General features: G+C 40.1%; 2 protein-coding genes across 2 annotated transcripts; one reads left to right on the forward strand and one right to left on the reverse strand.

Moving 5' to 3' along the window:
* Positions 1 to 412: 412 nt before the first annotated feature.
* On the reverse strand, positions 413 to 7,826 carry LOC117463513 (ras-related protein Rab-38). Its single transcript, XM_034105774.2, has 4 exons — positions 7,235 to 7,826; positions 5,477 to 5,607; positions 3,944 to 4,093; positions 413 to 1,005 (listed from the first exon to the last, which is right to left on the reverse strand). Exons 1-4 carry the CDS (start codon positions 7,425 to 7,427, stop codon positions 808 to 810), a joined length of 672 nt encoding a protein of 223 aa, XP_033961665.1. The 5' UTR covers positions 7,428 to 7,826; the 3' UTR covers positions 413 to 807.
* Positions 7,827 to 12,402: 4,576 nt separating this feature from the next.
* On the forward strand, positions 12,403 to 25,255 carry LOC117463514 (ras-related protein Rab-39B). The gene is made up of 3 exons (XM_034105775.2): positions 12,403 to 12,846; positions 19,873 to 20,053; positions 21,249 to 25,255. Exons 1-3 carry the CDS (start codon positions 12,632 to 12,634, stop codon positions 21,492 to 21,494), a joined length of 642 nt encoding a protein of 213 aa, XP_033961666.1. The 5' UTR covers positions 12,403 to 12,631; the 3' UTR covers positions 21,495 to 25,255.
* The last annotated feature ends 895 nt before the right edge of the window (positions 25,256 to 26,150 follow it).

Genomic DNA, 26,150 nt, shown 5'->3' on the forward strand with positions numbered 1-26,150 from the left:
CGGGGCACAGACTGATCTCGTGCCCTCATTGGTCATGTGCGCGTTCGTGTGTGTTGGAGGAGGGGCTCTGTGAGGAAGGGGAAGATTTTTTCCGGTTGTGTATTTTCAAATTCTAGCGCACTCGAGCTGCTTTCTCCATTCTTACCTACCCTACCTTTGACTAACATGACCATTATTACACACAGTGTGCTTTAAGGAGACCATGAACAATGGAATCAACACTTTTTACATTACAAATACTGAAAACAAATGTAAAGAAAATGCTAACCAGAGATCAACATATTAATAAGTCTGGCATCAAAAAAGTAGCTGCTAACCTAGCACAGTGTTCAGAAAAAACGCTAGACATAATATTAGAAAGACAGTTGTAAAAAGTCGATTTTTAATATAATTAAAAAAAATTTTTATTTGAAGCTAAAAATAAAGCATACATTTTGACAAAATTAGCATGAAATAATAAAAACATGTCATTATATAACAAATCCATCAGTCTCAAACATTAAAGATGTTGCTGTGCTATATACAAATATTAAAATATCTTTATAAACACTATGTGTACGGGTACATGTTTGTATCATTTTAAAAACAAAGCGTTTCTCAACAGTGGAACACTATCTGTCTCCATGTCTGTTATGAAAATAGAATAATAACATTATCTTTTAATTGATTTTTCTGAAGAATCCCAAACTGCTTAATAGTTTCCTCTCTGAAGAAGTGCTGTGAGGACAACGTGGATGCATCTTTGTAACTATAATAACCCTTCAACACAATAACATTCAGTCTCTTGCTGCTACAGACGTCCCTCCTTCAGTCGTTGTATCTGGTTTTGATCGAGGAGCATCCCGAGCACCCGCTGAGTTTATTCTCCTTGACGTTGCAGTCGAAGTGCGGCAGAACCAGGACGCTGCCTTCAGGTTCAGTTCTCCCCGCCGAGGCTTTCTCATCCTCCGCTTTCATGATGCTCTTCACCAAACAAGTGATGGCGGCGTCAATGTTGGTGTTGTCCTGCAGAGAGATGGGGAGGTGAAGGGTTAAAGGCGCCATTTGGTGCTTATTTAGTTGTGTCTCGTCAAATGTGTTGGTTTTATTTTGTATTTACCTGTTTCTTCCTCCCCCTGTGTGTTTTTCCCGCCATCATCAGCGTCTGCCCCGCCCCTGATTATTTACACCTATCCCACTCCCCTCATGTTTAAACAGTCCTGCCTCTCCCCTGTCCCGTGTCAGTTCGTCTTGTTTGTTTCCCCGAATGGTCGTGCCAAGCCTCGGCTCAGAAAGGATCGCTTTCTCTCAGGTTTATTTTGTTGGCTTAAGTTTTTATTAAGTCCTATTTTTGTTAAGCTAGTTTTTTCCTCCTTGTGAGCGCCTTTTGTTATTTCCACCACCTACTCTGTTCAGAGGGATTACCTTTACTGTGAAAATAAATATACTTTTTTTATATATTCAAGACTTTGTCTCTGGGTCGTGCATTTGGGTTCATCAGTTTGTGTCGAGGTCCTGACATATTTTCAGGTTAATATCAGTATGTAGTGTCTCTACTTTAAAGAGTCCTCTCCTGCTGATGTTCAGGTGTATATCAGTATGTAGTGTCTCTACTTTAAAGAGTCCTCTCCTGTTGAGGTTCAGGTGTATATCAGTATGTAGTGTCTCTACTTTAAAGAGTCCTCTCCTGCTGATGTTCAGGTGTATATCAGTATGTAGTGTCTCTACTTTAAAGAGTCCTCTCCTGCTGATGTTCAGGTGTATATCAGTATGTAGTGTCTCTACTTTAAAGAGTCCTCTCCTGCTGATGTTCAGGTGTATATCAGTATGTAGTGTCTCTACTTTAAAGAGTCCTCTCCTGTTGAGGTTCAGGTGTATATCAGTATGTAGTGTCTCTACTTTAAAGAGTCCTCTCCTGCTGATGTTCAGGTGTATATCAGTATGTAGTGTCTCTACTTTAAAGAGTCCTCTCCTGCTGATGTTCAGGTGTATATCAGTATGTAGTGTCTCTACTTTAAAGAGTCCTCTCCTGCTGATGTTCAGGTGTATATCAGTATGTAGTGTCTCTACTTTAAAGAGTCCTCTCCTGCTGATGTTCAGGTGTATATCAGTATGTAGTGTCTCTACTTTAAAGAGTTCTCTCCTGCTGATGTATCAGTATGTAGTGTCTCTACTTTAAAGAGTTCTCTCCTGCTGATGTTCAGGTGTATATCAGTATGTAGTGTCTCTACTTTAAAGAGTCCTCTCCTGCTGATTTATCAGTATGTAGTGTCTCTACTTTAAAGAGTCCTCTCCTGCTGATGTTCAGGTGTATATCAGTATGTAGTGTCTCTACTTTAAAGAGTCCTCTCCTGCTGATGTTCAGGTGTATATCAGTATGTAGTGTCTCTACTTTAAAGAGTCCTCTCCTGCTGATGTTCAGGTGTATATCAGTATGTAGGGACTCTACTTTAAAGAGTCCTCTTCTGCTGATGTTCAGGTGTATATCAGTATGTAGTGTCTCTACTTTAAAGAGTCCTCTCCTGCTGATGTTCAGGTGTATATCAGTATGTAGTGTCTCTACTTTAAAGAGTCCTCTCCTGCTGATGTTCAGGTGTATATCAGTATGTAGGGACTCTACTTTAAAGAGTCCTCTCCTGCTGATGTTCAGGTGTATATCAGTATGTAGTGTCTCTACTTTAAAGAGTCCTCTCCTGCTGATGTTCAGGTGTATATCAGTATGTAGTGTCTCTACTTTAAAGAGTCCTCTCCTGCTGATGTTCAGGTGTATATCAGCATGTAGTGTCTCTACTTTAAAGAGTCCTCTCCTGCTGATGTTCAGGTGTATATCAGTATGTAGTGTCTCTACTTTAAAGAGTCCTCTCCTGCTGATGTTCAGGTGTATATCAGTATGTAATGTCTCTACTTTAAAGAGTCCTCTCCTGCTGATGTTCAGGTGTATATCAGTATGTAGTGTCTCTACTTTAAAGAGTCCTCTCCTGCTGATGTTCAGGTGTATATCAGTATGTAGTGTCTCCATGCTTTAATGTTCAAAAAGCTCTTTATTTTTCTCATACTGTGCTGCAGCACCTCCTTTGACCCTCTGTCTGAAACCAGAGCCCAGTCTGCTCTGATTTGTTAGCTGGTCGGCTCTGTTGTGATTGGTCAACCTCTTAGAGATGTCCCGCCCCTTAGCCTATCACGTACAATGTGTTGGAGCGCAAGCCAATAGCTAAGACATTGAAATTATTTGATGCTTTTTTATTGATTTATCTAAAATCTCGAGCCCATTTACAGTAGATACTGTATAACCAACTATCTTTGTACAATACCAACAAATATTGGGTTATTATAAGATGGGTTTATTAGTTGTATTAATTCCCCTTAAACAAGTCCTCTCTGTGATGAAGAAGTTTGAGGCTTTAAAGGTTTTACCGTGCGCTCCATAAAAAGCTTCAATCTTGTGGCTCCAAATATAAATACATTGAAGATGAAAAAAATATCAAATAGAACATTTGCAGAAAAGTAAATTCCTTGTCCACCATTTAACTTCACTAACAGTCTCTGGCTTTGAATTGAATTCCCGGTTTAGTGTTGCTAATTTTATTTGCAGCATGTCAACATGTTAAAGGGCATCGGCATCTGCGAGAGGGAGCCGCTTGGATTTTGAAGACATTACCAATTAATAAGAGTGAATGGCTGTTACGTGACCTTGCATGACTTTGAAATTGGTCATAATAAAGCAAGTTTATCTTGGGTCAAGGGACAACTCCTGGCTTTCTTTCTGAAGTTGTTGTGTCTCTACTTATTCCTGTGTGCGGAGACAGGCTGGCATGGTGACTTTTGCACACAACACTTAAAATGATCTGAATTAGAAAATACTCTGCTGTGAAATGTGTTTACAAAGCCAGGAGCAATAGAGACTTATTTCAGGTTGAATCAATATTTGTAGGATTCATAAACCCAAAAATCAGTCACATGTTACCTTGGCGGAGGTTTCGTACCAGCCCACGAAGCCGTACTCTCTGGAGAACTTCTCCATTTTGGGCAGCTTGTGGCACAGACCCTGACTCCTCTGGTCTGACTTGTTGGCCAATAGGACGACAGGAACCGGCGTTCCGTTGGTCAGGGCGACCTATAGGAAGAAAGGTGTGTTAAACAGAGGGGGGAAGTAACAAAGTACTGTGGTATTTAACTGAAGTGCAAGTTGCTCAAAATATACTTTGCTATTTCTGTTTGAGCTACTTTCTACTACATTATGTTTAATAATAACCTAAGTCACTTGCATTTTAATTCAATCTATATTCATCCAATAGATTACAATGTATTATTATGGGTTAAGTTGAATTGTAGTAGAAATAATTAACATATAAATGCATAAGTTATTATAATGGGGTGATAGATATAAGTAATTATAATAGCTTGTTTTTATTTTAAATATAGTTCAGTGCATTTTGTAATTTTCCTATTTTTACTTTTATTAAAGATTTAGAGGGGTTTTAAATAAAATTATTTGTTGAGTATTTGTCAATAGTTTTCCAAAGATCTGAGTATTTCTTTAACCACTAATATAAACCAACTGGCAGTCTGTTCACGCAGGTATCTGAACACTTGTTGACACTTTGTTGGTCAGAGCCCCTGAATGCACCATTAGTGTTGGTCTTTGTGAGGCTGGACTGTTTTTTTGAGGAAGGGGAGGTCATGTTTATTTGTACACGACTATTTCGCATGTTTACTGTTGAATTTGTAAGAAGGAGATAATCAAGTCAGGTAAGGGGAAGTGACTTTGACATATTCAAACTTCAATTGACTTTTACCATTTGGGATGAAATGGAAAAACACAAATGTAGGTAATGTAAAAAAAAAATCCAACACAAGCTTCCTGTTGCAGATTACAATGCAGTAAAAGTAGTCTGTGGAGGTTATAAAAAGACTTCCTGGTTTATTGGCTAGTCATGACTCATGAGGCAGAAGAGCGGAGAGAAGATGCTGAAACAAAACGGCACATTCAGTGTTAAAAGAAAGGAACATTGCACCAAGATGTGTTTTTGTTAATCAAACACCTCCGAGTTCTTCACAAAGGAAAGTGAATGTTTGATAAACACAGATATTTCAAGAAAGTTTCAGTTTCAGCTTATCAGAAGGCTTGTAGGCCTTAAAACCCTTTTTGTATTATTCTGTATCTGTGTGTAAAGCAGAATATGGGAAAATATAAAAAGCAGGATGGTTTGCACACTTTCCTGTTCATCTAGTTATTTTTTTAATATATTTGCCCAGAGGTATCCCAGCCTGGAAAAAGTGAACCACGTCAAAATGTAGATAGTGCAAACATAATGGAGGAAAAACCACGAAATTGTAAGTTAATTTGAATAAATGTATTTGGGAACTGGTGACATTTCAGCAATATTCCTTTTTTGTCTTTTTTCACATTTTGAATTTAATTAGGTCTTTTAACTGTTAATTAGTAATTGTATTGGAACACAATTTTAAAGTTAACAAAACTAAACTGCCTATTTACCTTTGAGTCCAGGTCTCCTTTCCACTTGAGGACAGCCTGAAACGTGGACAGTCGGGTCATGTCGAAAACGACGAGGGCCCCGACCGCCTCCTTGTAGTACACCCGGGTCATGTTGCCATAGCGTTCCTGCCCTAATAAAGAAGTAGAAGAAGAGCGATGACACAATAATTACTTGAGAAAAGGCATCTGTTGTTGCGTGCAAGTATGTATGGCCACATGCGTGTATAACTGAATAAGCCTCTCTCCTGCTGCCTAACTTCCTTCACATGATCCCAATAGAGTGGTGAATCAGCAAGTGAGCATCTGGCACGCACACACACGCACATGACCTACGCAGCAAAACACAGCTGATATAAAAAAAACAGCGTCTGACTTGCATGCCTAGCAGATATTATCTTTTTCTGAGAGTGTAATTAGACACTTAATGATGCTATTAGTCACAGTTTAAGATGATATGGCATATGGTTTTGCTTGTGTGGCTCCACACACTTTGTAAAGACATACGGTTGGTCCAAACACCTATAAACCAACAAAATGAAAGTTCATCCCAGGTCTAAGTGTGTTTTCTAGATCAAATAGCTAACTTCTTGCATCAAAACATTGGGATTAGCCTATTTTATTAGCAACAAGTGTAAGCATCAAATACATCGATTCTACACCATCTGCCCCACTAGCTACACACACAAAACAACTAATGATACGACTATCCCTTTAAAGCACGAGAATAATGTACCACTGTTTAAACGCCTGCTATGCAAGGACTTCAGTGTGAATTCATTACTGGTCTAAAGTCCAGCAGATGGAAGTCTTTATGGAAATGAATGTTTCTTATCAGCGGGCATGTTCAACACCCAGACAGTCAGCAAGTGTGTGAACCAGCTGTGAGACGAAAAGAGAACATCCAATTAGGGAGGAATGGTGGGTTTGATAAGCAGAACACAAGTAGCTTTTCTTTAAAAATGGCTAGTCTAAAAGGTAATTGTTTACTGGAGGGTAAACAAGAAATGTTCTGCAGAAACTAAGGTTAACCACATTTAGGCGGTCTCTTTTCATATCATGCATCATCATCGTTGGGTGATGTCAGCAAGATGCAGCCAGCTTGTGAGAAAATGCAGTTTACTGGATGTGTGTTTGTGCTGTCGGTTGAATTGTACCAGAACAGTTCAACGTTGATACTCGATTAACCACAAGGGGACAAAAGAAGCATTGATGATGTGACAAAGCTTTAATTTAGGACAATTATAAATGCATTTTGACAAGTGAGGATCAGCTTGTTGCTTGCCATTTATTTGCTGCGCCTAAGAAGTCCAAATAAAAAACGTCTTACAACTTTCATACAGAAAAATGCTGGCAAGTTGTGACAGCATTTTAAAAAATACACGTACCAATTACTGACTAAATAATGAATCTGTTCATCAAAAATAAACTTGTATGCAAAGATACATCTTAAATGGTTCAAATCCTGTAAAAAAAGTCATGATATTTACAATTTATGCAACTACAAGTATTATTTACTTTACGAGTGGTAAAGGACAGTGTATTATTCTCTTAATTCAGTTGTATTTAACAATGATACCATTTTATTAAACTTGACCCAACCTTGCACCAAGTTTGGATATATGCCCTGAAACTGTTTGAGTATGCAAATAAACTGTGAATACAAGCTATTGTGTAAATAAATACATGTTTTTCTGGCTAGTTAAACACACAACCCTAGCATGACATCTCACTTGCAGACACACGGTCATCTTTACGCACCAGCGATGTCCCACAGCTGCAGCCGAAGCACCGTCCCCTGGTCCCAGGTCAACACCTTCAGGGCGAAGTCCACCCCGATGGTGGCGCGGTAATGCTGGGAGAACACCTGGTGCACGTAGCGCTTTATGATGGACGTTTTACCGACTCCTAGATCTCCGATGACCAGGACTTTGAGCAGGCGATCGTGCTGCATTACTGCTCCGGGCGAGGACGCGCGCTGAGTGGGATGGCACGGTGATGTCTCCAATTATGGGACTGGCATGAAGGTGGGTTTGGCCACTGAGAGGTGGAATACTGTAGTGGATGCTGCAAAACTGAAATACGTGCAATATTTGACGCTGGAAAGAAAACTAAGCTTTAAAAAGGAACTATTTTGCGGAAATAATATTAGAAATAAAAATGTGGAGAGGACATATATCCATAAATGTATCTGAAAGTCGCTTTTATCAGAGTCTTGGGTCCTGCAGATGCAACAACCTGTACAATGTGGTTCAAGGTGTCGTTTTGTCATCGTGCAGTGACATTGCAAAAAGTGCAAAAAAGTTTAAGAGAAAAAAGGAGAAGTTGCTGTCGTGTCCTGTCCAAGTGAAAGTGTTATCTGCTCAGCCTGCGGTCTGTGTGCACATCTCCTGCTGTTTGGTTTGCTGCCAGAGAGCAAACTGTGCTGAGAGAGACAGCTGGAGAGAGAACGACCACACCCCCAAAAACCATAGTGTGAGTCTGCGTGTCAGGATCTGCTGATATTACAAAACAAAGAAAAGAAAAGAAACTATTGTAAAAAAAAAAAATGAACGAGAAAGACTACTGACTGGACTTCAAATGTTTCTTGGAAATGTCTGATATTGCACAAAGGCTATCCAGAATTTGGATTAGCATATTCATTGAAAAATAATACAACCTAACATGTACTTGTTTAACCTAACATATTCAAAATCTGACCTTCGTGTAGAAAATACTACAAACTGTAGTTCAGGGCGACATTAGAAGAAACTACAACTCCCAGCTTGCAACTCGTCCAGTTCCGTGTCTGCGCACTGAGATATGCGCACACTGACAGCGCACGGGAGCAATGAGTGTGCAGCTCTGGTTTTACTGAAGTATACACACGTAAAAAAAAAACATTATAATAATAATTTACCAAAGTAAAGCCTCAATGAGTTTAATGTTCTTTTTATTTACTTATTTAAAGATATATTCACAGTTAACCCTTGCCATTATGTCCCTAACAGCAAACTGCACCAATGTATTTTGTTAATCCAACTATTACTGACAAAAACGAATAATAATAGCCTACTGATAAACCGTCCACAATATTCCTTATTTTAACACGTATCTTAAGTATATGTCTGAGAGTTCTCTCTCCCTCCAAACTCTCTCTTAAATGGACCACAGTGCATGGTTTTCCTTCAGTGTTGCGCCTCTGCACGGTGCTTTACGGCAGTGGTACTGATGCGGGATGAGTCAGGCTATATGATGCTGCTGCTGCTGCCATTTCATCAGCAGCGAAACGCTACAAACACACAGCAAACACACAAGTGATACCGCGGGATTCCCCTCTGACAGCCCCCCCAAAACAGCCCTGCTCCCCGGCGTGGAAACGCGCATTTCTGGGTGGCTTAGGAGCGAAAGCGCAAAATCCGATTTTCATTGCACCTGCTCTGGATGCGTTTTTCTTTCTCAAGCTCTCGATCGGGCCTGACATCAACAAGGAAATCAGTGCCGACCCCAGGGCCTGCTGTGCACGAGCGTCTGTGTGCAGGATCAGAGACAAACATCGAGCTTTTGGAGGAGTTTGTGCAAGTAATCGGTGCCATGGAGTCCACGCCAGCCTCCTGAAAAGCGCAAAGGGAACAGAAGAGGAACCGAGTCCACTCCTGCTGCAAGTAGGCTGCTTTCTTTTGACCATTAAAGGCATATATGTATCTTATTTATCATGCTATTAAGCCTAAAAGTGATCTTAAGAAAGCACATAGGCCTGTATTCTGCTATTATGTGCACTGGTCTAATAATAGCCTGTGGACTGTCTGTGCTAGGAGACTCTTTATTAGATTAATATATTTAGACAGGCCTCCACACTTTGTAGATTGTACGTTTTACTTCTTTTAAATGGTTAATTGTTTTGGCTATTATTTTATTCTTGTTTATCTTAGTTTTTACCTTTTTTTGTTGTTGTATTTGTTACTTATTTTATGGTTTGTGAGCTTAGCCGTGTGATTTTTGTATTCGTATTTATGTCTCCCAGCACGTTTTAAAGTGCTTTACAAATAAAGCTGTATAAAAAAAACGTTTTGGAAACAGCAATATGATTCAACCTCAGCTTGTATAAAGCCCCACATGGAGATATGGTACTGTTCATGATGGGACAGGGTTTTGGGACCTTTAAATGTGGGATATGTGATACCCTCTGTGGCGGGGTGGACCTCTAAATCACCCCCGACATCACTTCCGGTGTGAGATTCCCCGGGCTGCAGCGCTCTGGGGATTCAGCTCTGATGTTTGCATACCGACCGAGCTACGCAACCAGAGAGAGGGGGGGGCATGTGTTTGGCCATGGTGTGCAACTGTACTGTAAAGAGAGATAGAGATATATAATAGGTACACAACACTTACACTTTACCCTTACTGTACGTTGAGGTTTGTAACGACATGTTCCTTAATATTGCGGAGGAACACTCAGAAAGGCTGTGAGAGACTATCAGTAGCTAAATTAACTTTACTCACTGATGATGCAAGACAAATGTACAAAAGTTGAATGACAACAAGTACAAGTCCTAAATTCAAAATGTAATTTAGCAAAAATGATGCTACTGACATAAGCAAAACGGTTCATTCAAAAAAGATTAGAGGATATTATTTGATACTGTTAAGAAATACATGGGCATTTTTATGTTGAAGTTCTTCAATAGGCCCTTTGGACAATAGGGGTAGATTGAGGAGGTTGCTGCTTTGTAACAGAGCATGCTGTGTGTTCTAGTATATATATTTTAAACACATGTGTGGAGTTAAAATATATGTATTTTATTTACCTTTGAGATGCAGTGGAATAGAAGAACAAAGTAGCACAGAGGGGAAAGTTGAGTGCACAAACTGTAAAGGAAACTTCTGCAGCAATGGGACTCAGAGAGGCATGAGGAGAGTTGGAGCTTTGATGTCAAACAATGATGTTTATTACAAGTCAAACGGCCGGAGAATTCATATCACAAGTCACAGCAGCAAAAGGTTCTGACTGCACGGGTGGGTTGTCATGTCAATTCTGCCCAGCCTATCTCTCGATAGACCTTTAGTTTACAGAGAGTTAATGAGCATATTGGGGGGAGGCGTAAACATCTGTGGAGCTTAGAAAGCCAGCGTTCTCACAGTCGTAAACCATTTTGTGACCGAGAGTTGAACTGGGTTATCAAGATAGTTGGAGCCTCACATTCCTTAAAGGTGACATGTCATGCTTTTCCGGTTATTGCCCGTCCCCTTGTGTGTTATGAAGGTTTTTATGCATGTAAACGGTGTGCAGAGTCAAAACCCTCAAAGTACACCCTGTAGCGAGTAAAACTCTAAAAAATACCTCCCCAAAATGCCTCGTTGGAGATACGTCACTGTCCATTTGATTCTTCCGGGTACATCATGATGTCATGTCGTCCCCGGAACGAAATGGACCAATCCGTGGAGCCGTTACGTTACGTCCGCGGAGCCGTTACGTTAAGCCCCCGCTGATTGGTCAAAATTGACCAATCCACGGACTTCCTCACGCACTCAGTGCAGGCAGCTCAGCTGATTTCTCCTTCCTGGCTGCAAGCTGATAACAGACAGTTGGGATCGCGGCGAAATTCTCTGGTGAGTATGTGTTTCGCTGTGTTTCGCTAAACAAGGAAATCACACCTCCACGGAGCTCAGCGCGATTCACAACGTCCCGACTGGTCCCGACCAATCGGAGCACACTGGGCTCACAGGGAGGGGGGGGGGGGGGCAAGAGCTGCAACGAGCTGCAACGAGCTGCAACGAGCCGTTTAGTGGAGAGAGTGAAACACATCCTTTACAGAGATGCTGTATGCGAAACCAATGTGAGTTTGGAAAATTGCACAGTATAAATCTATTCTAGTAGACCTCAACAATAAAATTATGATCAGGGTAAACGTAAACGTCAACACACAGAATAGGTTAAATATCTAAAGTAAAGACAGAAATATTCTTTGACACAAACTTGAGTTAAAAGAGCAATATTCCCTTTCAAAATGAAGCTAAATTAATACAACTAAAAGTACAAAGACTTAAAATGGTGTCTGTTTGGAAGTGGTACTAAAATCCTGGCAGACATAAAAAAAGTGCTCCTATGATCCCTCTATGTAAAACAAAAAGCTAGCAGTATATATGATACTATAGGTCTGTCTAATTATTCAGAAGGTCACACATTGAAATGCCAAAGCCTCGTATAAAGCAGGGCATTAGGCAGCGGCCAATAATCCAGAAATCAGGCTTATTCAAATATCACTTGACGCCATGGAGTGAGGGGAAAAGCACAAGAGGATTTTCTCTTTGATTGAATCACGCACCGAACACAATGAAGCGGTTCTGTGTGTGGAGTGGGCAACGAGCCAATCACAGGGGTCAGAGGTCAGACAGTGAAGGCTGGGAATATATTTCAATTACATTCATTTGAGGTGTTTGTGCTCAATAATAGAATCCTTCATGTTATCGAAAGATAAGTTATGAAGAAGACCTTTTTTGAAGTACTACATTGATAGCGCAGAATAAGTCATGTTATCAAAAGAATAACAGAATAAGAAATATAAGATATGTTCAGTACCTATAAGCATCGTCTCTTAATGATGATACTGCTATTATACAACGGTTAAAGGATTTAGATATATCCTAAGAGGAGTACAAAAAGTAGTCTTAATGAAAATTGCCACCCTCACAACAGTATAGGCAATATTATACTACTGGATGCATTACATTAATGTTATTGCCTCCAGCAGATGTGGGGTTAATTTGTATGTCTCTATGAACAGCTGAATATCTAAACCCATATTATGACATGGTAATTTAGCATATTAACAGAATTCAGACTTTTTTCTCAGAGCAAACAAAAAAAATGTCTTCACGTTTTTTTTTTTTCATGTGGCCCTAATGATTTCTCTCTCTTTGCAGGCGCTCACCTGAGCAGAGAGACCGGAGAGCGAGAGACAGACCGGAGAGAGTGACAGACCGGAGAGCGAGAGACAGACCGGAGAGCGAGAGACAGACCGGAGACAGACCGAGAGAGAGAGAGAGAGAGAGAGAGAGAGAGAGAGAGAGAGAGAGAGAGAGAGAGAGAGAGAGAGAGAGAGAGAGACCGACCGGAGAGCGACAGACAGACCGGGGAGAGAGAGACACCGGAGAGCGACAGACAGCCAGACAGACAGCATGGAGGCCATCTGGCTGTACCAGTTCCGGTTGATCGTGATCGGGGACTCCACGGTGGGGAAGTCGTGTCTGATCCGCCGCTTCACGGAGGGTCGCTTCGCCCAGGTCTCAGACCCCACGGTCGGCGTGGACTTCTTCTCCCGCCTGGTGGAGATCGAGCCGGGCAAGAGGATCAAGCTGCAGATCTGGGACACCGCGGGGCAGGAGCGATTCAGGTTTGGAAATACATATATCTTTATACTGGGTTTATTATAAAGTGTTACTCGGTTTTAAATCATGATGTTGTTTTAATATAGTTGCACCTGTTTGCCCCTTGAGCTGCATTCATTGTTATGTAAAACATGGCAGCAAAAGTGAAAGTACATTTTTTGTTAACCTTCTACCATTTTATCAAATATATACTCAAAGTATAGGTAAAGGTATTACTTGTGTACATGTTATTAGGTTCCTATAGCTCTTAGAAAGAAGCGTATCCGCATATCTTAATAAGATATTAAGCATAAACTCAGTTTTAAGAAAAATATAGTGCATTCTACCATCGTATTTTTTAACTAAATGTACCTAAAGTACGAAAAGTAAACGTATGACTCTTTATATTAAAGTTCTTAACATGTTTTGTCAGATTATAAGACCTTTTAAGAGGGTTTATTAGAAACGTATAGGCGGGTGTTCTGAGAATGTAAATCAAAACCATTTGACTTAAAGATGATAATTGTTGCGCAACAGGAAGTCAAGCATTACATGTTATTTTCTGGATTTAACACAGAAAGAAGAGCTGGGAAATACAACTGAAACTCAGAACTAAACTAACTTAGTACACAATTCACAGAAATCAGGTCAAGAGAATTCAAAGTGCACAAGTGATTTCTGGGAAATGTAGTTCAGAATCACAGCTAAAAACACAGGTGTCCCAAATAAGGAAATTGTGGTACACAACTTTAATTCTGCTTTTTCGATATTTAATAGGAAAACAGCTGCTTTTAAAGAACTGAAAAGTAGATGCGCTTGTTCTTTGGAAAGACCCGTGGCCGACCTCTGACCTCTCTGCTGAAGTACAAAGATGTATAGAGATTTAAAAGAAAATCCAACTTTACACAGGTTAGATTGTGGACTAGCAACACTATTTTAGTAGCTTTCTATATCAGGACTCGCATTTAAAATATCAATCAATAGAAAATGAATTGTATATTCCTCATTCTTCAAATACATAAAAGGAACTGGTAGTTTGTATCCAAGTATAAAAGATACACCGTAAGTTTTAAAAGAATGGACGTTAATGATATTAAACGCTTCATATTTGAGTAATGTAGCCTCGAGGTCTTAAAACTTGAAAAGCTACCTGTGACTAAATTGTTTGCCCATAAAAAGAGAGAGCAGTTATTGAAACAAGCTTTTAGGTGATACTGGCAGAGAAAACTGCTGGAGGGGTTGATTCTAATTCATAAACACATGACAGTGCTCCTAACAGCCGAAATGAAGAGTGGAAATGGCACCCTACTACTTGCTTTTTTTCACACTGTTAAAAGTATTTTTATGCGAAGCAGGATTTTCGCTTAGCCGGCTAAATTCAGGGAAAACTCCGGCTTTCCGGTCCTACGAAGCTGGTTCTCTTTTTAGCAGGCTAGATCTCCATGGTAATATATGCTAAGCAGCTAACCTGGTCGGGACCAGGTTAGGTTGCAGGCTAAGAGCTCAACTCCGTGAAAGCACCGCCTGCTGACCAATCAGAGCTCAGTGTGCGGAGTTTAAAGCGATCAAGTCATATCACAGGAGAAAGGAAATACAGAAAAGCTGCCGTCGCAGGAAAGACGGCCGGCAAAAATCACCGACTGTGTGAACGTGAACATTAATAGAATATCACCTCCATCTTCAGAGCAATCTGACTGTTATAACATTAGCGTTAAGAAAGCTTACTTAAATATCTGCCACAACATAAGTACCCGGATCAGAGTACATTAAGTACAGTCCGCGGCATATCACTTCATAATGTATCATATATCTCCTTATCTGAGTCAGCTGAGCCGTATCTGGCCGTGCAACACTCACAGCGTCACATACTGGATGCAGAAGTATTATTTTAAGCAACACATTACGTTGACGAAACACTCGAAACAAATGTAATTGAAGTCAGATCGTGTTTTAGACGGGGCAGTGATATCATAAACCTGTTAATGTACGCATTCAAACACGTGTTCTGTTCCAGCTGTATTCACCTTGCAGGTGCAGCTCTGTGGCTTTTATCCTGGATAAAGTGTTTAAGTCATGGATGTTTAAAGTTTAACTTCTTCATTTTTGACTAGTATTAAAGTTCACTTTTCATTCAGGAAGTATGACGCTGAGCTGTCAGTGCGCTTCTCCATGTTTGTGATTGGTCGAATGCTCCAAATCCCACCCCTCTCATGTGAACGCGCACCTAACTAGATAGGACACGGCTGGCTTGAGCGATCCACTTGATAACCCGCGTCGTAGGACCGTTTAGCGACAGCGCGTATGTTTTGGATTAGGCCAACCGGCTAACTCAAACATATCCAGGTTAGGTTGAACCAGCTTCGCAGTATAGGCCCCTGGAAGGACACCATAATGTCATGATCTTATATTTAATATTAGTACAGTATTTATAATACAATATAGTATAATAATAATAGACTGACGAGGGGCTCTGCACACCCTTGCAGATGTTCCAACTTATAAAAGCTGACTAAATATTTGCTTAAATTGAAAGTAGGCAGAGCTAACATTGAAATGATCCACATACTGTATGCACCTGCCAAGCACTAAGGACAGTATTGTGATAGAAACGTAGTTTATCCCACTATAAAAGGTGCAGAATGTGTCCAAAATAATTCTTATTTACTAGAGTATATGTAATGCTCTCTGTTTACACATCATTTTATTTGAGGTATAATAATAATAATAATAGCTTGGATTTATATAATAATAATAATAATAATAATGGGTTCCATTTATAAAGCACTTCATATTTGATTTCAAACCCCGAAGTGCTACAAGCAGTGAGCATGAACAGTATAAATAAACATTACACAACACGGTAGAATTAATAAAAAAGCAATACAAAAAATTAAAATAAATAAAAGGGTGATAAAAAGGGCAAAGGCTCTTTTGAAGAGATGGGTTTTGAGGCCTTTTTTAAAAGCCTCCACGGTCTGTGGTGCTCTCATTTGGTCGGGGAGAGCGTTCCACAGCGCCTTTCAAGGGACCCAAGGTCGCTCGTATGCTTTTTTAGTACCCTCTACGATTCAAATTCAATGTTTATGTTAACATTTAAGCCTGTATGATTTGTAGGCAGATATATCTCTGCAGCACCGCAATATGTCTTTCAAAATAGTATTTTGACGCGTAATTTGCATTCGTCAATGTCAGTGCTGTCAAATGAAGCATCAGAAGAACTGGATAAATATATTACTTTAGTCAATCTACTCATGAGGCTGTTTTTAATAAAACATCTTTACGCCATTGAAAGGATCCCTAATCCCTAAAACCAAGAGTAAAATATACATAGCGATGTCTTATCATCTCAAATGCAACTTCACACATTCTTGCACACACACTCTCACACACACACTCATCACGCTGACAGAAGGGAACTGGTCTCACCTGTCAGTGTGATTAGTGTCTCCATGGCAACACTGACACATTCCCCCCCCCCCATCAGATACGCATCAGATATAAATGTCCCCCCAGAGATGATTTAAACATCAAATACAACTGATGTTTTGGGAATTATTCAGCGTTTTGAGAACATCAAACGTTATATCTGGGAGAGTTTTTAAAGATGGAGCTCAGACTGTTTAAAAAGTACTGAGAGAAGGACGAACACATTTGGTCTTTCGGTGGGGTTTCTGGACAGTTCGAAAAAACATGTTATTTTCAATTGGGTGGTGCAGGAATGAGTTTCAAACCTGGGAATGAGCATTTTAGCACTTTCGGGCTTCCTTGTCCCGGAGTTATTATTATATTTTTGCTTAGAGATGTGAAATATATCAGTAAATACCACACTAGAGGATTCCTGAAGCTGTTACATGGCTTAAAGAAGCGGCTTGCTAACAGGTGGCTAACTGAAACTGCTACACATCGTCCTGTCGAACATTAGCCACCTTTAGCTTAGCGAGTTGATAGCACTATGCTAGCTATTTACTTCTGGCAATTGCACTTTACTTCAGCTATTATAAAAGTGATTTTAAATTAATATGTGGAGATTATCCTGCTGAACAAAACGTGTAAGTATCATAAACGTGTGTTTGCTACAGAGCTTATTCACTGCAACAATACGTCATCACTGAACCACTCTATAATAGCACAGACAAGGGCTTTAACTTAAATGTGTCATCCATCGTCCCTTCTGCGTCTCTTCTCTTCTGTAATGTAGTTTTAGTTTGGATTTAAGCTTCAAGACAATATACTTTCATGACTGCATTCAGGTTGCCATTGTGACAAAAAAACAACTTATCCAGTCGTGATGTTTCTATGTTGGGACCGCCATTTTCTTCCTTCTCCTACACATAACTGTAAAGCCTCTGATCTGAATCCACCTCATCCCAATATCATCTTAGTCATTGTTTTTCTTTCTGTGTGCTTCTTTCCTTGCATAAATATATATATATGTGCGTTTCAGCACTGTTGGATCAAATGAATCACTCACAATCTTTCCACCTACTCTGCGTCTCTTGCTGTATTTCTCTCCGTCGACTAATCCCCCCTCTTCGTCTTTCATTACACGTCTGTCCTTCCTGTCTGCTGTGGGAATATAGATGCATCATGAGGGGGCTGGGGTGCGTTTGTTCTCATGCAGGGTGTCACATCTTGTCAACATCTAACAGCTATTCTCCTCCCAGTTGGGCTGCAGTGTTGTTTCTCTAAACTCAAACACTTTCATCCCACAGCTCAACGGAAAGCAGCTTTTTAAAGGTCGATATTGATATTGTTGCACGTTAACAATGCCTGTACAGTTATTTATTATAGATGAATTGGCAGTGCTGATACAGGGTGTCCGCGGGGTCTTAACAAGTAAGGCTATTAAAAAGTATTAAAGGGCATTTTCCAAGGTGTCACATTTTGTAGCTTGTATTCAATAAGTATATAAATGGTCCAAAGAGGTTGTGTTCTACCGTCTGCCTGAATGTAGTCATGGCGTAGGTGTGTAGTGTGATTCTGTGGAGTTTATTGATGGCATCCCGTTGGGTTTGACGTCATCTGAACAGGACATCGCTCGCTCACTGCTTGATGGCGCGCGAAGGTCCGTTTACGCCGGTTGCTAAGCAACATCGTTATGGGGAAATGCAAGTCACAAGGACAATCAATACTGTATATAGTCAATGTGAGGTAAAGTGTGTCGCCAAGGTAACCGGTTAGAACTCGAAGTGGCGATGAGGTCTTAAAATGTATGGTAAGGGTCTTGAAAGGCTTTACATTTGACTTCCGGTTTCCTGCATAGACCCTGTGATATGTACCATTTCACATTTAGTTCAATTTAGTCAATGCTAGTAGTAGACACAAAAAGTGCATTAAAAATTGAATACATTTAAATTCGTCACAGGAAATGGTCCTTTGAATGAACTGTCAAATGGCTAGTAATCAGAGTATTATTATACAAATTTAAACTGTTATTTCATTTTATTTTGTTCTCCAAAAACATATTTTACACTTTCTTTGTTCCGAAACATACAGTATAATAAACTGACCATTCGTTCGTGCATTAAAACCATCTGTTTTCTTTTTTAAATCATTGATCAAAACTTGTCTCCACAGTTAGCAAAACGATCATTTAATGTGTCATCCTTCACACTCCACTGTCAACATAATGTATTCCTAACTTCTCAGCTCCTCCGTCCGACACCTCTGCTTCCTTTTCTGTCTGTCACACCTCCTGACATCAGTGTTTCGCCGTGAGAAGCTTTCCCTTTATCCTGTTCTACTAACCATTGCACTGGATGTCCTTTATCTCTTGTTATCTTCATCCTAAAAACAGGTGATAGTCTTCCTAAAAACTAATACCTAAGAGAAAAAGTCTAAGAAGCGTATTCATCATTTGTCTTTCTGGTTATTTATTTGAAGCTTCAAATACAAAAACGCAATACAAAGTCCCAGGTCTCACAGAGTATAGGATAGTCTGCAGGAGTGTGCGCAGTACAATATAATAGCAAAGCTTATATACAGGAAAGGGCGGGAAGCTTAGAAGTCTGTCTTCACACTAGACACCTGTCCTTGAGCGGTAGCATAACGGTTCCCAGAATAGGGAAGTTCTTGTGTGACTTTGTGTGAGTCTCACCCTAGTAGCCAAATCAGCTCTGTGGCCTTGAGGCGCTTGGGAATAAAACCCCACATTAGAGTATGAGAAGAAAACAGCACATCTCAGGAAATGATATAGGTGTTTTACAATGATTTGAGAAGCATTTGGTTTAATCATATAAGGATATAATACAAATGTCCACTACATGCTGTAACCTGCAAACGTTAGCATGCATGGCTAGCTAGTTAGCTAACCTATCCCTATAGGTTGAACACACGTAATGAGGTAGCATTACATTTGTCAAAATCATTAGTTGTTCATCCATTTCTCCTTAAAATTGAATACATTACACACAAATACAAACACGACAAGCCTAGATCTAACAACTGTCTTTTGTGTCAAAATATAAACTAAATAGGGTTCAATTACAGTAAAGTTCGTCCTACATTTCAGTCCTTTTACTAAATACTAGGACACCTTCGGCTGCAATAAGTTGATTTGGTGTACTTGTGACAGGCTTTTCGCTATGAGTCAAGCATCCTGTGTTGCCTCTACTTTTGGTGTTTGCCTTCCTCCTCCTTTTTGCACCCCTTCAGGTCCATCACCAGGGCTAAGTAAACTAATGCCTAAAAGAAAAAGTCTAAGAAGCGTAAGCGCAAAACCTGCAAACGTTAGCATGCGGCTAACTAGTTTGCTAACCCAATATGTTTGAAAAATGTAATGAGATGGCATTACATTTTTCAAAATCATTAGTGGTTCCTCATTAATTTCTCTTCAAATCAAAAATACAAACACGAGCATAAATCTAACAACTTTCTTGTGGGTCTAGGCCAAGAAGTCAATTTGATTTGAAGTTGATCCTACATTTGAGACCTAATACTAAATACGAGGACACATCTACGCTGCAATAATTGATTTCATGCATATCTTGTACCGAGTGCATCCCTATGTGTCCAGTGTCCTTACCTTCCTTCCCCTCTTTGCACCCCTTCAGGTCCATCACCAGGGCGTATTACCGTAACTCTGTGGGCGGGCTCCTCCTATTCGACATCACAAACCGTCGCTCCTTCCAGAACGTCCATGATTGGCTGGAGGAAGCTCGCAGCCACGTCCAGCCGCACAACATCGTCTTCCTATTGGTCGGCCACAAGTGTGACCTGGAGGCACAGCGCCAGGTGTGTAAAGTATAAAACTGAACGAAACAAAGCTTTGTCGAGTTGTTGGGGAAAGTGTTTTGGATGTTATGTAATACAGAGTGTTTAAGAAAGTGTGCAGCAGTAAAAATAACCTTGTGTTCACATTTAGATCAAAGGCATTTGTTTGTCGTCTTTGTTTGTTTAATTCTCTTGGGGCAGCTGGCAGACAGAAAGCAAACATATCACTATGGAAACTAAGACTTGGATGATACTGTCAAATGCTCTGAAGAGCAGTGAGTCTAAACTCAAGATGCAATGTTTCAGCAGGGTTCAAAATGTCCAAACTAAGCCACTTCATTCTTATCAGCAAAGGGAACAAGTCTTCTTCCAACTAGGAGGGATACTCTGCAAGTTCGAGACACAAAAAGCTCCTATACCAAGGTACTTTCGTGGGAGAAAAAGGTTCCTATGTCTGATTGGCTGGGCGGATTGCAAACCACGCCCCGTAAAACTCCCCAAAAAGTTTTGTGAAGCCGCCATTTTATTATCCTCGCACTATTAGCATTATTAGCATTAGCATTAGCCCAGCGCAGAAACGCAGAGAGACTAACTTATGGCAACACAAAATAAAACATGGGAGCGGTGGAGATGAGGAGGTGTCGGCGTTCTGGCGATTTACTCGGAAGGCTTCAGTAGAAGCTGCTGGGACTCCCAGCAGCTTCTACTGAAGCCAGTCCCCAACTCCGGGGACTTCCGGCCGGGGACTTCGGGTGGCAGTATATGCCGTGAAGTGGTTTGCGGCCTGCCAGTAAACCCAGAGCAGAAGAAGAAGAAGTGACGTCAGCGGCTTCATTTGCCTAATCCACCCTCAGGGAACTTATTCCGGTGTGAACGCGATCTGTACTTAGTTCATGAGAACTAAAGAGTTCTCATGAACTAAGTTCTCATGAACCTTTGTGGGAAAAGTACTGCGGTGTGAATGCGCCTTTTGACACCTTGACAATCAATTAATTAGTTCAGACCCCGACTAGCAACAAGTTTGTTGAGATCTCAAAATATAGGACCTTTTTCAATGCCATTTTCCTGTGTGTCACAATGACGCATTTCAAGTTTCTTTAATTTGTTGTGAGAAAAGTGCTATAAATAAACTTGCCTTGCCTTCAGAGGTTTGGTACGAGCTATTCACTGCCCTACCACATTGGGAAGCTTCATCTCATCTCCTTTGGTCTTCTAGGTAACTCGGCAGGAAGCAGAGAAGTTGGCGGGGGCGTACGGGATGCGCTACGTCGAGACGTCGGCCCGTGACGCCATCAACGTGGAGCACGCCTTCACCGAGCTGACCAGAGACATCTTCGCTCTGGTGCGGACCGGAGACATCACGATCCAGGAGGGATGGGAGGGCGTGAAGAGTGGCTTCGTCCCCAATGTGGTTCACTCCTCGGAGGAAGTGACCAAGAGCGACCGCCGCTGTCTGTGTTGATCTGGCAAGAGTTTTGGGAACTGAAGATGAAAAGAGGGAAGGGATCCAGGAAGGGATCCAGGAAGGGATCCAGGAAGGGATCCAGGAAGGATTCAGAGGAGAGTGGGCTGAGATGCCAGCCCTCTTGACTTTAACCCTCTGTGGTTCAGACTGGATACGAAAGGTTTGAGGACTTTTAATAAAAGGTAAAAACCAGACAAGAACACCTTGAACGTGGGTGGACACGAAAGGGTTGTGCCCATATCTGTTTTATTTCCCGGAGAGGAAGGATAACAGATGCTCATTTACTCACGAGGGCTCAAATGATTTGTTTTGTTTTGGGCATTGTGCTTGAATATCTCACCCTTAGCATCTTAGAAAGGCCTTAGGAAGAGGATCCGTTTGGGTTTGAGACTAATCTTTCTTTCACATTCACCTCGCCTTCCACTAATCTCTCCTCCAATATGCAATTACATGATCACTTAGGAAATGATCACTTTACGTTGGGGTGCAACATCCTCAGAGCACATATTATTTTAAAAAAAAGTCAAGTGGGCACCCTTAGATCCCTCGTTCACAAGAGTCTTGTTTCTCTTGTGCTGACATTTTGCTCCACATTCCACTATCAGGGGTCAATGGAGGAGTCCTGGAGGGCCTGCGTTTAATGAGGGATTTCCTTTCCTGGAGCGGGAACACTATTTCTCTTTGAAGCAATTAAGGCCTCCTGTGAGCTCAATGACATTGACTTCGTGGTAATATCCAGTATCATTCTGCTAAATACCGCACTATAATAAAACGTTGTCATCCATCCAGTTCCTAATGGACTCCTTTAGCAGGATAAGACCACGAGTGCACAGCTAAACGGACCGAGGTGGACTAACTTACGACGCCTCATTGTATGCCTTGAACTGGGGAATTGTTAAGATTGACTAATAGGAGTGTTGGAGCCAGAAAGCACTTTAACAGCCAAGTTTAACTTAACTGTGGAGCCTCGTTTGGGACTACAGACGAACACAGAGATAATGTATTCCTTGAAAGCAAAGAGACGGACCAGACCATGGACTCCAAACAACAAGGGCCACAATATCCACAATGCACGCATACAGGCAATATAATCATGCAAAGAATGTCCAATTGGCGTTAAATCAACACAGATACAGGCAGACGGAAATTACAAACCTGATTCAGTGGTTTACTTGCCTTTTATGTTTGTGCGCAAGTCAATATCACAAACATTTATTTTCATTTTTAAAATACTTAAATGCAACCGGTTGATGTACCCGGCACGGTTACTTGGGATTTTGATTTGCCTATCCTTGCTATGATGTCTGTTCTATTTCTTTCTTTCTTTTTGAAATCCATTTATCCACTGTCTTTCCCCCTGCAGCTCATAATTACAGTTACATTTTCCCAAACTGTATGCCTTCTTTTTACACGTCTCCAAAGCCTTCTGCTTTATATTTTTACATGAATGTATCAGCAGGGGAAAGGTGAGGTTTTTACACAAAGAAATGTGTGAACGAGTCAATGCAAAACACTGTCTGACAAAAGCTTGGAGAAAAGCGCCGCGCAATATCTTAGAGTGAAATACTTCCAGACATAAGAAAAATGTAATTCAAGTAATGATCTTTAAATTCATTCCAGAAATAATAACACATAAAATATTTGTGTTTTTGACATTTAATATTGTTTTTTCCTTATAAACAGTTTGCTGTATTATCACCAGTACTGAATACTTAAATACTTTTATCCACAACCACTCACTCGTTTAAAATACCTGCAATAAAATACTCTTGTGTCCTCTATACATCTCTAACAAATATTGTGTTATCCTTATTAATTTGTTTGCCAGTCAATAATGATTTTTGCCTTCTCATATAATATTGATTTGGGTTCTCATTTCATTTGAGTCTTTAAATAATGCAAAGAAAAGTGCAAGCTGAAAATTAATAGATCATGGCAACACAACAAATAATTAATGCAAATATTAAGGTGAGGTGAAGAAATGCTTGATCGAGTTACATTTCCTAATCCGTCTCTCATGTGTCATGCCAGATTGTAATATCAGACTCCATGACGTAACAATGTATTTTTAACTGTTGTTGAAAACATTGAAATCTTGTCGATTCTGAAAATTAAATGTGTTTGGCTTTTTCTCTTGGTTCACTGTTAAACGATTGTAATTAACACATCTTAAGTGACAGATTTGAATTATTTCTTGCCGTCATACTGTCTATTTTGTGACATATTGACTGGATAAAGGAAGAGAACAACGAGAGAAGTCAGGTTAACCCCAGACAGCTGATTCTAGTCAAACCCAATTCGATCAGTGTGTGAAACATTGAGCCTGCAATTACAGCTTAAAGACCTCCTTTAATTGAGAGGCCTCTTCTCTGACAGAAGCTGCAATATGCTGTTAATGTTTTGGCCTCACATGACGCAAATAAAGTATGTTTCCTTTCAGTAAGTCACATGAGGTTTCTGAACTTGAAAGCCGCACTCGTTTCCAGAGGAACTAACTGCACAGGGTGATTTACTGGCACTGCACTGTTCTCAAGAAGGATCTAACTGAGGCTTTCATACACAGAATACATATCACTGCCTAATTTACTGAACATGTCAAGTTAACAGCTCTTTATCAACACACACACAAGCTGAAAATAGGGTGCTGCTGTAACTCTAGTCAAATGTATGTAGAGATTCAGATTGAAAGTCTCATATGAGGATTTAGCATTTATTATTTTGTTTAATCTGTAGCTACAACAAAACAAGAAGTCAAAATGGCATATCTTACTTTTGAAAGGGAATTATGTGCTGGAATATTAAATGAGTCTTGTCATAGGTAGAGTTTCAGATTTTGGACAGAAAATCGCAGTTTACCCGTTTCCAGTCATCATGCTAAACTAAGCTAACAAGCTGCTAGCTGTAGCTTTATTTGTATCACACACAGTTAGCCCCAAGTTGAGTCCATCATGAAATATTGTTAGATTTCATTTAAAAGGCTTAGCTAGGGTTATTTCTGTGACTTAAGTTTATGTTATCTGTAATGCTTATTCAAAAGAGGCACAAACTGGGGCTAATTTGTGTTGAGAATTAAGCTAACACTATCAGACAGCCTAGCAATAAAAGTGAAAACAGGGTAAAACGGCTAGTTTCACTCACTTTTTAAGACTGCTTGTGGACCAACACACTATTTGCTACCTAGTTTGTGTAAACTAATCTAGTAGACTGCTGTTTGTTGCTTCATATTTACCGACATGCCACTGGTGTAATTTTTTCATAGAAGCTCATGTGCATTGAAATCCTTTAAAGCCTGGTCAATATTTAAAATGTTTTTCCATGTCCATGATGTAAAAGGAAACGTATCTGTTGAGCCTACGGAGGATGGGAAATGAATGTCCATGTTTGTGTGTAATTTCTGGGAGTTGTTAACATTTTGCACATGAAACGCCTTTCCAAATTACTCTTTAATTTGACTTTGCACATAGATATGTTTAAAGGGGAGGAAGGGAACATCCAGCTGTCTTTTCTACCCTGCCACACACACATCAAAAGCATGAATCTGTTGGGTGACAACAGCTATTCCCTGCCCTCAGTGTAACCCTTCTTCTCACATGAGCCCTGGTACGACAACTCGTTTATTTTCAACCCTCGGAGATACAGACAACATCACTGTCCTCAATCCTGCTGGGTTACATCGGACAGTCTCTTGCTCCGCTCTAGTTATCTCTCAACAAACTGAAATGTACTAAAAATAAATAAAATGTGACTAGAAAAATTAACATTTTGTCATTGTGAATTTTTACCGTAGAGTATTTGAGAGGAAATGTGTTTCATGTCATTTTAAGCAGTTTAAATTAGATATTTAAGATTTAAAAGTGTTTGACATTAAATAGGAATATCTTACAAGCACATATTTCCAAATGGGATTGACTTAACTCATTGGTGTTAAAAGATGATACATCAATTAAAATCAATACATCAACAGATATGATTGAAGATAGAATTGTAAAAAAAAAAAGCGTTATCTTGTCATGTCACTTTCACGAGAAGGTGGTGGTTCCAGGCATGAAAACGGGTCAGGGTGAAAAAGGTGAGAAGGATATTATCCCTCTAGGGGGGTCCGGGGGCATGCTCCCCCGGAAGAACATTTTGAATATTCCATATTTTAAAGCATCAATCTGATGCATTTTTTTGCCAACCTGGGGAGAGCTGGAGAAACTTAACTTCCATGAGTCAAAAATATTATGACCTCCTTACTAAGTATTTCTCTTTTGATCATTAGGATGCAATTACAATTAGTTCCCTCTGTCTTCATCTTTAAACATACTTAGAACAAATGCTTGCTGTGGAGTAGTTCCACACATTACCACTGGGTGGAAGCACTGAGGCATACACATTTCACAACACCATCTGATATCCTAAAAAACTGAGAAGCAGGTTTCTGCACATTTGTGTTCCGTTAAAATGCCTTCAAATGTTTCCTCTACTTGAAGATTAATTTGGATTCTCCATCTTAAGTAAGAACCTGCAAAAGGACAAGATGCATGAAAGGAAAATGGTTTTAGTGGAAGAAGGAAAAGTTATGGAGAAAGCTACAGGAGGAAGCAAAGCACGTTTGACTTAATGGAAGAGTACAACGAGGAAATATTTCATTGATATTTTTGGTTTCCATGA

The sequence above is a fragment of the Pseudochaenichthys georgianus genome, chromosome 18, assembly GCF_902827115.2.
Source record: "Pseudochaenichthys georgianus chromosome 18, fPseGeo1.2, whole genome shotgun sequence".
NCBI lineage: Eukaryota > Metazoa > Chordata > Actinopteri > Perciformes > Channichthyidae > Pseudochaenichthys > Pseudochaenichthys georgianus.